Source organism: Geotrypetes seraphini, chromosome 13 (assembly GCF_902459505.1).
Source record: "Geotrypetes seraphini chromosome 13, aGeoSer1.1, whole genome shotgun sequence".
Classification (NCBI taxonomy): domain Eukaryota; kingdom Metazoa; phylum Chordata; class Amphibia; order Gymnophiona; family Dermophiidae; genus Geotrypetes; species Geotrypetes seraphini.
Window position 1 is genome coordinate 15,464,287 of NC_047096.1, and position 12,867 is coordinate 15,477,153.

Below are 12,867 nucleotides of genomic sequence, written 5' to 3' on the forward strand. Positions count from 1 at the left end.
CTGACCTCCTTTTTCTGGAGCCATATGGTACCCCCCCCCCCCCAACACCAACCCTGCCCACCAAGTTTGATAACAACTCAAATATCAGCATCACCCTAACCCCACCCCTCTCAGAACATCCTTGTAAAATGGGCAATTGAACAAGATAAATGTTAAACTTTGTTTTCTATACATATGCATAATGGAGGGAAATTTGCAAAACCATTTACCCTGGAAAATGGGCTAGTTGTTCTCCCCCACAGGTAAAAGTAGATGCTAATAGATTTTTGTTGTTTTCTTTGTGTGGCTGGTAGAATCCATTGTTTTAATACCCCTCCCCCAACTCTAGTTCAGTGCTTCTCAACCAGTCCTTTGGGCACCCCCAGTCAGTCAGGCTTTTAGGATATCCACAATGAGGGTTGCCAGATATCTCAATCCATCCTCTTTTTTTCTGGAGCCATATGGTAACCCTATGTGTGATATTCAATGCTGGTCACTAGAAACAGTTCAGCAGTGAATATTTCGGTTGACTACCATGGTCTAAATACTGGTCCCATGGTGTTTGCTCCAATTAAATATATGCAAATATGATTCCTGAATATTCATCTTGGGCATCCCCAAAACAAAGTCTGGTTGCATAGAAACATAGAGTATGACGGCAGATAAGGGCCAGCGGCCCAACAAGTCTGCCCACTCAAGACTAGCCCTCCCTCCCTGGGCTATCCATTTTTTTTTTTTTTTTAAGCATAACTCTGTCCCATCGATTCTTGAAGTCGATCAAGCTACTGGCCTCGACCACCTGGCGTGGAAGACCATTCCATAGATCAATCACCCGCTCGGTGAAGAAGTATTTCCTGGTGTCTCCATGAAATCTTCCCCCCATGAGTTTCAGCAGATGCCCTCTTGCAGGTTCTCAAGATCAAGTGTGGTAACTCTCAAGAACAAATCAGTATATGAGTAGATAAGCTTCTGGATTGCACTCAAAATACATTCTAACAGTGGCAAGGTAATCTTCTTATTAGGAACCTAAAAATAGCCATTAAGAACATAAGAATGGTCCATTAAGCCCAGTAGCCAGTTCTCACGGTGGCCAAGCCATGTTCCTAGCCAAACCCAAGGAGTAGCAGCATTCCATGCTATTGATCCAGGGCACCCCCTCTGTATTTTTTGATTGATCCAGGGCAATCAGTGGCTTCCCCATGTCTTTCTCAAAAACAGACTATGGACTTTTCCTCCAGGAAATTGTCCAAACCTTTCTTTAAAACCAGCTACCTATCCGCTCTTACCACAATCTTTGGCAATGCGTTTCAGAGCTTAACTATTTTCTGAGTGAAAAAATATTTCCTCCTATTGGTTTTAAATGTATTTCCATATCTTCTTCACCCTTTAGCAGCTTTCACACCACCTGAACCCAGATTTCTGTGGCTATGCCATCTATCCCAGAAAGGATTATGTGACGATTTTCAGTGTGCAGTATACTAGACCTTTGCTGTGGAAAAACAAGGACTTGCTTGGCCTGTCCTGATGACATCTAGTAATTGTACAGCGAGGTCAAATTGCTGGTCCGACCCTTCATGGATCATAATGCTTTCCTGTGATATGCTCAGATAGAAATTGCAGTCACAGACTAGCTCTCACACTATGGAGAGCCTTGAGAGATGGATCATATTCTACATACCCTGGCTTTGGAGGGAGTCTCATTAATGGCTTGGTATGTGCAAAAATAAGTATTACACACAAAAAACCAAGCGTTGAGATAAACTTCACAGGGTATACAATGTTTTTTGGAATGCGTAGGTTGTGATTAAGCGTTCCCGCGATCCCAGAAATGACATCATCTGACTGCGGTTTAAATTTTTGTCCTGTCTTCGCTGCTCCAGACCGCCATGGTAGTCTGGTCAGTGCTTGGCCCATCTCCAGTCCCCTGATGCAGCCATTTTTCTAGGCGAAACAAGGCCCCTTCTTAGGGACTGAAGAAGCTCTCTTGGATAAATTTTGAAGCCGGGGTGCCATCCGAGTACCATCGGGACTTTATGAAACCGGAGAATATCGTCAAACGAGCTCAGATGAGTGACTGGCATGCACTCTTGGTTGGCGTCTGTCTTAGTGGTTAAAAATCAAACGTGGAATTTTTTGGGTCTATGATAAGAATTTGGCAGCTTTATCTTACTGTATTTAAATTGCTGCTGCAGTGAATGCTTTTGAGGCTTTTTTCCTCAATTTAACTAGTCATTTCTATAACCACGAGTAAGCAGGCCCTCGGTGTGACCCGTTATAATATTTAGTGTGAATGTGCAAAAATAACCCATTTGGAGAGATTGCCCCGAGAGACAGCAGATGGTACGGAAAAAGCTCAACACTCCTGATACACACAAGGAAAATTGGTGGTACCCTACCCAACAGGGCCACCTGTGGATCACGTCCAAAACTAGCTGTAGGGCCTCATTTGCATAAGTCAACAAGGGCTAGAAACAGGGTAAAAGAGCGAAACACATTGTATAATCTTGTGCACACAATGTAAGGCTTCGCACACAAAATCAGGAGCGTCGCTAGCACCAAATGTGTCACGTGCGACATTCCCACAACTGACACAGTGTATTCCTGCCCTGCCTACTTTGGTGACATCAACGCAAGGGAAGTCAATGGACAGCTTCCCTTGTGCCCTGTGCAGCCGCGCCAGATTCTCGTACGAGCTGGCTACGGCCCTGCGCAAAACTGCATGCACGGGTTATAGAACAGTGCGCGTTACATGTTAACAACGAATTATTGTAGATAATTTGAGTTAATTGGTGCTAATTTACAGTCATTTGCAATTATGGGCGTAACTGCACTTAGTCGCTATCCTAGAGACTTACACAAACTGCAAGTGGGCAAGCATAAGGGCGGGGGTATGGGCGGGTCAGAAGCATGCAGAGTATTTATGCACCAAGATTCTAGAATACCGCCAATAATGCATCCATCAGATTCTGGAACCCCAATGAGAGCAACATTCCAGAGCTGAGATTGTAATGTCATAATGCCTCATTCCACAGTGCCTCAGAGCCAACCTCATCAGTGATGGTAAGAACATAAGAATAGCCTTACTGGGTCAGACTAAGGGTCCATCAAGCCCAGTAGCCCGTTCTCACGGTGGCCCATCCTAGTACCCGGCCAAAACCCAGTTTTAAAGCAGGTAATGTGCGACTCTGGTGGCCACATGGGTGAGGAGGATTCAGGTTCCAGGGATCATATTCTATAAACGGTGCCCAAATCGCACACGCCTAGCAACGCCTAATTAAAATCCGTGCTACACCCAAATTGTGTCAATTAGCTTAAATGGCGTGGCGATTGACCAAGCCATTGATGTTAATTGAAAAAAAATTGTAAAATCTAATTAAAAACTGAGTGTAGAATTCCTACCTTAAAAGAAGGTGCTGTTAGGGACGGAGAGTAGGCATGGTAAACATAGACCCCACTTCAACCTGATGTACCTCAACCTGAGGTACGGGGAGTGTGGCACAGTGGTTAAAGCTACAGCCTCAGCACCCTGAGGTTGTGGGTTCAAACCCTGGCTGCTCCTTGTGACCCTGGGCAAGTCACTTAATCCCCCCATTGCCCCAGGTACGTTGATAGATTGTGAGCCCCCCGGGACAGACAGGGGAAAACTGCTTGAGTACCTGAATAAATGCATGTAAACCATTCTGAGCTCCCCTGGGAGAACGGGATAGAAAATTGAATAAATAAAAAAGGTACTTCCAAAAGACTTCCAGATAAACCTGACTAAACTTAGCATGCCAATGTAATTTCGAAAGTTCTCTGTAATGTCGCTGTCTGTATACAGTCGCTTCCCTTGTGAACTGTTTGTGGCATGGCGGTATATAAAAATAAAGTTATTATTATTATTAGGCACATAAGATAGGCCCTGGTAAAATAGGCCAGATGAAACCTTGCCTAATGTACCAGAACCTACCTCTACAGCACCTAGCAATGCTTAAGTCTGCTTAGGTCAGGGGTGTCCAATGTCGGTCCTCGAGGGCTGCAATCCAGTCGGGTTTTCAGGATTTCCCCAATGAATATGCATGAGATCTATTTGCATGCACTGCTTTCATTGTATGCTAATAGATCTCATACATATTCATTGGGGAAATCCTAAAAACCCGACTGGATTGCGGCCCTCGAGGACCGACATTGGACACCCCTGGCTTAGGTTATCGCGAGGCACGATTCTATAAGCAGCGTCAAGTGGTTGTTGGATAACTTTTTTTTCTAATGAATTTGGAATTTCGTTCTGACTTTCCGATGAATTTGTAAACCGCTCCGACATTTTCGTGCGGCGTGGCATATTTAAAAAAAAAAACAAAAAACTTATTAAACCATACAGACCAGGTCCTAAAAGTTAGACGCCGTTTGCAGAATCAGGCTCCATAGGTCCACAGGACAGTGACCCACCTGGGCTGCCAGTTCATATGGTAGCAGCGAAGGGATGGAGGATACGGGATACTGGCAGAATTGGGCAGGACAGTGCATGATGAGATCAGAAAGACGGGGTTATGGAAATACTCCTTTGATAGGCAAATGTTTCCACAGGTCTCTGCTAGTCTTCTATAACCCTCTTCAACCTGTGGTCACAGAAAGTCAATATCTAGACTGACGGTTATGTTAGTCTGAGTAACAAAAATGAAGGGACTGGTGGCAGTTTATAGACTAATCAATTAATTGAGGGATGAGCTTTGGAAAACCATAGGCAGAGGAATCTCGTTCCCCCAAAGCTCATGACTCAAACTGGTTAGCCTAAAATGTGCCCTTTTTTGGAGGGGGGGGGGAAGGTTAAGCAGTGGGTGATCTTTACAGAAGAATTAGACAATAGAGAATGACACGGGGGACACATTTTCAACGTCCCCTTGAGTTCTTTTCCTGTCCCTGCCCCATTCCTGCAAGCTCCGTCCTCATCTTCACAAGCCTCGAAAATCCTAAGTGTTCAAAGCTTGTGCAGTTAAGGCAGAGCTTACAGGAAAGGGTTAGCGACAAAACTCGTGGGGACGGGACGGGGGAATTGAGTTCCTGCGGGGACGGACACAAATGTGTCCCTGTGTAATTCTTGATTAGACAACTCAAACAAAAAAAAACAGTGTATGATCATGGCTAGGATTTCAGTTTGTAATGAGGAAGGGACAGAATGCATTCTCCTAGGACAAGCAGGATGAGTCAGCCACATATGGGTGTTGTCCCAACAGCTCCCAATTTGCGGATAAGCTCTCCAATAGCTCAGAGAGATTTTTTTTTTTTTTTTCCTCTGAGCACGTGCAGTGCCTGGGCCCCACTGGGCATGCCCAAGCCCTATATTTCCCCCTGCTTCCCCCTAATCCCCTTTAGTTTCCGCCCGTTCCCATCGGTCGGATTTTCTACAGCTCTCCATTACAACTTTTCTACTCATCACCTTGAAGATGCCTGAATCATCTAAAGAAACGACTGGGATGCAGGAGAAGGATGAACACACTGGATCCTCATGAATTGTGCGCCCACTGATTGGATCCAGCGCTCGAGGTTTCCGTGTGGCTTGCATTGTGCGCACATGTCACCACGTGCACGCAAGCTAAGGAAGAGGGCACTGAGAGGCTTCATGAAGAGAAGTGAGGCCCGAGAATCTTCCTCCAGCAGCCATCCTCATCGGAATGCAGCAGCGGGGGATCCACAAGCTACAGCGGCAAGGAGCCTCCAGGATGCCCTGGCTCAGCTAATCCCCCCCGCCTGCACTCGGCCCGGTAGAGAAATATCTCCCAGAGTGCATTTCAGACTGTGCTAAGAAACGGTGTCCCATGGGTTAGTGATTCTAGTGAAACAGTCCTCATTTCATTATTTCAGCTTCCCCCTTAACATTGCAACCGTCCAGAAACCCTGTTCGGCTCCATGTCCCATCTGCACAAAGATTGCATCCAACCCTGCTTCCTTTCACCAAGAGAAGTCCCTGCCAGTTTCACTGTCTCCTGAAGCATTAAACTGCATTTCTTTTCCATTTTTCACTCCCTCACTTCCCCTTGAAGCATCTCGCCTGCCTTGGGGGGGGGAGCAAAATTTAATCCTGACCAGTCTGAGCTGCCCCTCCCTGAAGATGATCACGCAGGGACGGGAGGCCAATGAAAACATTTTCACTGAAAATGACCCTCAGCAAAGGTCTGAGATGTTGGTACATCTGTCAAGCCCCTTTCGCTGCAGATTTGCTCAGACCCTGCTCCCTTGATTTTACAATACCACAAGACACATTACATATTTAAAAAAAAACAAAACAAACAAAACCCAGCAGAAGAGTTCTCAGCGTTCTTCCCGTCTTCCAATAATGGGAGTGGCCAGAAATATCAAATAAATACAGAGTTTTATTAAGCTTTAACGGGCTGATTCCTTTCTTGTGCCTGCTCTCAAATCCCCTCTCCCTTGCTAATTAAATAGCTCTTCATGGTCTCTAAAATACCCACTCAGGACCATGGTGGATGAATGAGCTATAAATGCTTTTATAGAAATAAATATATAAATTAACCTTTAGCTAATTCCCTCAGTAAATCCTAGAGTGAATGCATCTGGGGTACCCATGCATTTTCTCCTGCTTGCACGGCTGTAATTTGTTAGTATCCTCTGGGGGTGGGGGGGGGGGAATCAAAAGAAATAAATGGCAGTTCCTCAAAGGATAGAACGGTATTTATTATACATCTCTCACCCTGCCAGCCATTCTCACACCACTTTGTTCCTGCTTACTCCAGTGGAATACAACCCGATCGTCTGAAACAGTTTGCATTTGTATGAAGTAAATTATTTTACATTTCTGTTCTCCCCCTGTACAGAGACCACACCAAATAAGACAGTTCCTTTTCAGCCACTCTGATCACATGCATTCTTGCTGGTTACTACAGCAGAACGCTATAGGCTTTTTTTTTTCCATAATGCAAAGAGGGGTATAGAAAAGAGGATTTTAGGGTAATGCTCACTGTCACATCGGGATGGCTGCTCCCCCTTACCTACTGTGGTAGTGGGTTAATTTCCCCACCCGCTGCAGTGGTAGATGAAGCATTTTCCCATTCATGATGCCGTCACCTTCACTTGGCCCTCCAGACTCGCAGTTTAAGGCACGGTAAATCCCAAGCACCGGGTAAAAGCCAGATCCCTCGTACCCATCCCAGCCCTAGTGAGGTCGGTCAGAGAAAACCCAAAGCCTCGTAAGGGAGAGAGAGACTGAAGCCAGAAGAGCTGGGCTGTTCTCCCTCTCTTTCTTCACACAGACACACCCCTCCCCCCCTCCCCTTTCCTTCCCTCTCTGTCTGGCTGAGCGCCCACCGCTGGAGTTAAAGCGACAGTGCTCTGCTGTCTTGGAATGCAGCAAAGCCTGCTACCTGTGGGAAGCGGTTGGAATCAAAGGGTTACACACTTTCCAAGATGCCGCAGGTACAGATGATCAAGGCAGGGACATGGGTGACAGGACTACGAGGTCTCTTCTAGCTCTATGTTGCAATGCTTCCATCAGGCCAGAGGGATCTCAAATTCAAGGACTCATCTCAGTAAGTTTTCAGGATATCTGTAATGAATATATTGAACCATTTGCCTCAATTCTATGCAAATGTATCCCCAACTGTCTGGAAGCCATTAGGACAGGCTTTGGGAACTTGTAGAATAGACATGCATCTGTGAAATCTATACCTCACTTAATGGCAATTAGCTTACTGTAGATCAGCGTCCTCAAACTCAAACCCTTTGCAGGGCCACTTTTTTGGATTTGTAGATACTTGGAGGGCCGCAGAAAAAAATAATTAATGTCTTATTAAAGAATTGATAACTTTGCATGAGGTAAAACTCATTATAGTTTATAAATCTTTCCTTAATTGCTTCTGATAATTTCAGCTATACACAGCTGAAAAGTTCAACATGCAGAAAGTGAAGTTTAGATAGTGTTTCACTTTCTGCATGTTGAACTTTTCAGCTGTGTATAGCTGAAATTATCAGAAGCAATTAAGGAAAGATTTATAAACCATAAAGAGTTTTAGAAACATAGAAACATAGAAACCATCTTGGTCGCTCTTCTTTGAACGTTTTCTAGCGCCACTACCGTATTTTCACGCATATAACGCGTGCGTTATACATGATTTTTACAAACTGTGCATAACCTTGCGCGTTATACGTGTGAGCGCGTTATCCCCTTTTTTTTTTTACATAGTTCCCCCCCCGACGTCCGATTCACCCCGCAGGACCGCTTGCACCCCCACCCCGAAGGACCGCTCGCGCTCGAACACGCACCCGCACCCCGAAGGACCGCTCGCACCCTCACAGCCTCCCCACTCCCCCATCATATAGAAGCTGCCTACCGTCGTCCTGCTGCTTCCTCTGCCGGCGGTCCTGCCCCTTCTCTTAGCCCTGCGTCTATGCTGCTTCCTCTTCCGGCGGTCCCGCCCTTTCTCTGACGTCAGAGAAAGGGAGGGACCGCCGGAAGAGGAAGCAGTGTAGACACAGGACTAAGAGAAGGGGCAGGACCGCCGGCAGAGGAAGCAGCAGGACGACGGTAGGCAGCTTCTACATGATGGGGGGGGAGGCTGTGGGGGTGCGAGCGGTCCTTCGGGGTGCGGGTGCGTGTTCGAGCGCGAGCGGTCCTTCGGGGTGGGGGTGCAAGCGGTCCTGCGGGGTGAATCGGACGTCGGGGGGGGGAAACTATGTAAAAAAAAAAGGGGATAACGCGCTCACACGTATAACGCGCAAGGTTATGCACGTTTTGTAAAAATCGTGTATAACGCACGCGTTATATGTGTGAAAATACGGTAGTGGCGCTAGAAAACGTTAAGAGAAGAGCGACCAAGATGGTAAAGGGGATGGAACTCCTCTCGTATGAGGAAAGACTAAAACAGTTAGGGCTCTTCAGCTCGGAAAAAAGACAGCTGAGGGGAGATATGATTGAAGTCTACAAAATCCTGAGTGGAGTAGAAAGGGTACAAGTGGATCGATTTTTCACTCCGTCATAAATTACAAAGACTAGGGGACACTCGAAGTTACAGGGAAATACTTTTAAAACCAATAGGAGGAAATTTTTTTTCACTCAGAGAATAGTTAAGCTCTGGAACGCGTTGTCAGAAGATGTGGTAAGAGCGGATAGCGTAGCTGGTTTTAAGAAAGGTTTGGACAAGTTCCTGGAGGAAAAGTCCATAGTCTTTTATTAAGACATGGGGGAAGCCTCCGCTTGCCCTGGATAGGTAGCATTGAATATTGCTACTCCTTGAGTTTTGGCCAGACACCAGTGACCTGGATTGGCCACCGTGCGAACGGGCTACTGGGCTAGATGGACCCTTGGCCTGACCCAGTAAGGTTATTCTTATGTTCTTACGTGAGCCAATCATAGAACAATTCAGCCATTTTAACATCACTATTGACGTTGGCTCTGAGGCACTGTGGAATGAGGCATTATGACATCATAATCTCAGCTCTGGAATGTTGCTCTCATTGGGGTTCCAGAATCTGGCTATTCTTTGAGATGCTGGAAATGTTGTTACTCTTTGGGTTTTGGCCAGGTACTAGTGACCTGGATTGGCCACTGTGAGAGCGAGCTTCTGGGCTAGATGGACCTTTGGTCTGACCCAGAAAGGCTATTCTTATGTTTTTATGAGATGACCTTAGCCGCCGTTAGAGACGATGCTGAAAAGGACTTAGGCGTCTGCAGTGCATGCCTATAAAACCCTGGCCTGCATTGCAGACGCCTACGTTTTGTGATAGGCGCCATTAGCCATGATTCTCTAAATGGCGCCTCAGCGTGACTGACACGTGGCTGGTGCTGTGTTTTGTAGGCGGCGGCTGATTTAGGTGCCGTTTACAGAACCTGGACACCTATGTGCGCACTTGTGTTTTGTAAACGACAAATGTACTTCTCTGCTCCACTCCCGACTCTACCCAAACCAACTGTTGAGAGAATGCCTAATAGGTAGCACGATTATAAGTATGTGCCACGTTGTCAAGGCAGGTACCTCCCTGCAATTTTATAAAAGGCATCGTACAAACATAAGAACATAAGAAGCGCCATCTCCGGAACAGACCCTAGGTTCATCAAGTCCGGTGATCCGCACACGCGGAGGCCCCGCCAGGTGAACCCTGGCAGAGTTTTAGTCCCCATATCGCTCCAAGCTTCTCGTAAAGAAAAGTGCATCTAGCCTACCCCTACCCATGTTACTTCATGCCACTCATAAGGAGATGTACATCTAATTTACCCTTAAATCCTAGAATGATGGATTCCGCAATTACCTCCTCTGGGAGAGCATTCCAGGTGTCCACCACTCGTTGCGTGAAGCAGAACTTCCTGATATTTGTCTTGAACTTGTCCCCCCTTAGCTTCAGTCCATGTCCTCTAGTCCATGTCACAATCTCAGCTCTGGAATTCTCTGGGATTCCAGAACCTTGCTATTCATAAGAACATAAGAAGCGTCATCTCCAGATCAGACCTTCGGTCCATCAAGTCCTGCGATCCACACACGCAGAGGCCCAGCCAGGTGTACACCTGGTGTAATTCTAGTCACCCATATCCCTCTATGCCTCTCGTAAGGAGATGTGCGTCTAGTTTGCTTTTAAATCCTAGAACGGTGGATTCCGCAATTACCTCTTCTGGGAGAGCATTCCAGGTGTCCACCACTCGTTGCGTGAAGCAGAACTTCCTGATATTTGTCTTGAACTTGTCCCCCCTTAGCTTCAGTCCATGTCCTCTTGTCCATGTCACAATCTCAGCTCTGGAATGTTGCTATTCTCTGGGATTCCAGAACCTTGCTATTCATAAGAACATAAGAAGCGTCATCTCCAGATCAGACCTTCGGTCCATCAAGTCCTGCGATCCACACACGCAGAGGCCCAGCCAGGTGTACACCTGGTGTAATTTTAGTCACCCATATCCCTCTATGCCTCTCGTAAGGAGATGTGCGTCTAGTTTGCTTTTAAATCCTAGAACGGTGGATTCCGCAATTACCTCTTCTGGGAGAGCATTCCAAGTGTCCACCACTCGTTGCGTGAAGCAGAACTTCTTGATATTTGTCTTGAACTTGTTCCCCCTTAGCTTCAGTCCATGGCCTCTTGTCCGTGCCACATTGGACATTGTAAATAACGTTTTTTTCCTGCTCTATTTTGTCGATTCCTTTCAGTATTTTGAATGTCTCGATCATATCCCCTCGCAGTCTCCTTTTCTCAAGGGAGAACAACCCCAGTCTCTTAAGTCTGGGCAAAACACATTTACCCCCCTCCCCATTTTACGAAGCCACGTTAGCCTTTTTTTTTTTTTTTTATCACCGGCTGCGGCATCATTAGCTCCGATGCTCATAGAAATTCTATAAGCATCGGAGCTAATACCGCCATGGCCGGCAATAGAAAAAAGGCACACATGGCTTTGTAAAACGGGGCAGTTCATAAAATTACCCCCATATTCCTTCATAATATAAACTTGTGCACCTAACTTGACACTTATTTCTGGATTCTATACAGGTCTTCCAAATCGGGGCACGGAGCCCAGATTTGGGTGTAAACTAATTAACTAATGAGCCATTTATCAATCAATAATTGGTGTTAATTGGCAATCATTTTGGTTTACGGATCTGACCTGTGCCCTATAGTATAAAGTGTATACTTATATTTTATTAAAAAATTAAAGATTATAATTTATAGCATTCAATTCGTAAGGAGGGGGTATGGGCAGGTCAGGGGCATTCCTGGGAATTAGGTGCAATGTTTTAAAATAGCGTCATTTACACACCCCAACTGCCGTTAATCGCACGCCTGCATTTATACCAGTTTTCAGCAGGAATAAACACTGGTGTAGCGAGGGTGGTGGCGCCCCCTTACCCTCTTCTCCGCCTTCCCCGCCCTCTCCCCCGTCGCAGGCACACCTCTTCCCTTCCCCCATACTCGTTTAACTTCCCTGGCGCGAGCTTGACCAACTTGCCGCCCGCACCGGCATCGGCTCTCCTTCTGGCGTCACTTCCCAGTCGCAAGACCCGGAAGTAACGGCAGAGGAGAGCACCGAGGCCGGTGCCAGCAGCAGGCTGGAGCTGCTGATCACGCCAGCGAAGAGCAAGAGGTACAGTGGAGGGGAAATGAAGGCGTGCGCGCAGTGGGGGAGGAGTGGAAGGAGAGGAGAGGTGCAGGTGATCCTACCAAGATGGCACCTGGATTGGTCCGCCCCCTCCCCCCCCACCCCCTCTCTTACTACACCACTGGGCATAAATGCCATGCACAAAGATAGGCCTGAGATCTGCGCTACGCTAGTATTCTATAAAGGACCTTCCAAACAGAGCGCCCTTTCCAGAATACCACCGTGTTTCCCTGAAAAGAAGACCTACCCTAAAAATAAGACCTAATCCCGGGATTCGCCGGCAACTCTTCAACCCAGCCCCCACCACCACCGCGCAGCCGAACCCCTGCTGACCCTCCATCCTTCCCTCCCCGCCGACCGCGAGCGAGCCCTACCTTCAACCGAAACAGCGTCGGGCCAGCAGCACTCTAAAACAGGCTGCTTGGCCTTGTCCGTCGGGGATTTCACGCTGCCGCGTTAATTTGTTTTATAGAGTTATGCATGTAACTTTATGTAAACCGTTTAGGTTTTAAACGGTAGAGAAATTTTTACAATAAATATATAAATTTTGAGTGCAATCGCTAATATAGAAGTCACGCTCAGTATGCATCATACTGCTGCCCAATTTTAAGTGAGCTATGGAGAATTGTCTCCTGAACGTACAGTATTAATCTTAGCCGAGTGTAGTCGCTCTCTCTGGAACTAAAAACAATGCAAAGATGATGTCATGAATGAGCTTTAGTGATCACATAGAGAGAGCCCTTCTCTCTTTTTGAACATGTGCAAAGATGTGCTTTTTCCAGGCTTGGCAAGTACAGTGGTGCCTCGCATAACGAACGCCT

The 12,867-nt window shown here is 46.6% G+C and overlaps 1 protein-coding gene across 12 annotated transcripts in view; it reads right to left on the bottom strand.

Annotated features, from left to right (window-relative positions):
• Positions 1-12,867, bottom strand: part of NAV1 (neuron navigator 1) — a 385,886-nt gene that overhangs the window by 130,806 nt on the left and 242,213 nt on the right. Inside the window, exon 1 of one of the 12 annotated variants that reach the window (XM_033917675.1) lies at positions 6,966-7,148. The exons of the other annotated variants lie outside the window; for them this stretch is intronic. Coding sequence (XP_033773566.1) covers positions 6,966-7,030 — 65 coding nt within the window. The 5' untranslated portion in view covers positions 7,031-7,148. Of the gene's footprint in view, positions 1-6,965; positions 7,149-12,867 lie in introns of those variants that run through there. 12 annotated transcript variants of the gene reach the window in all.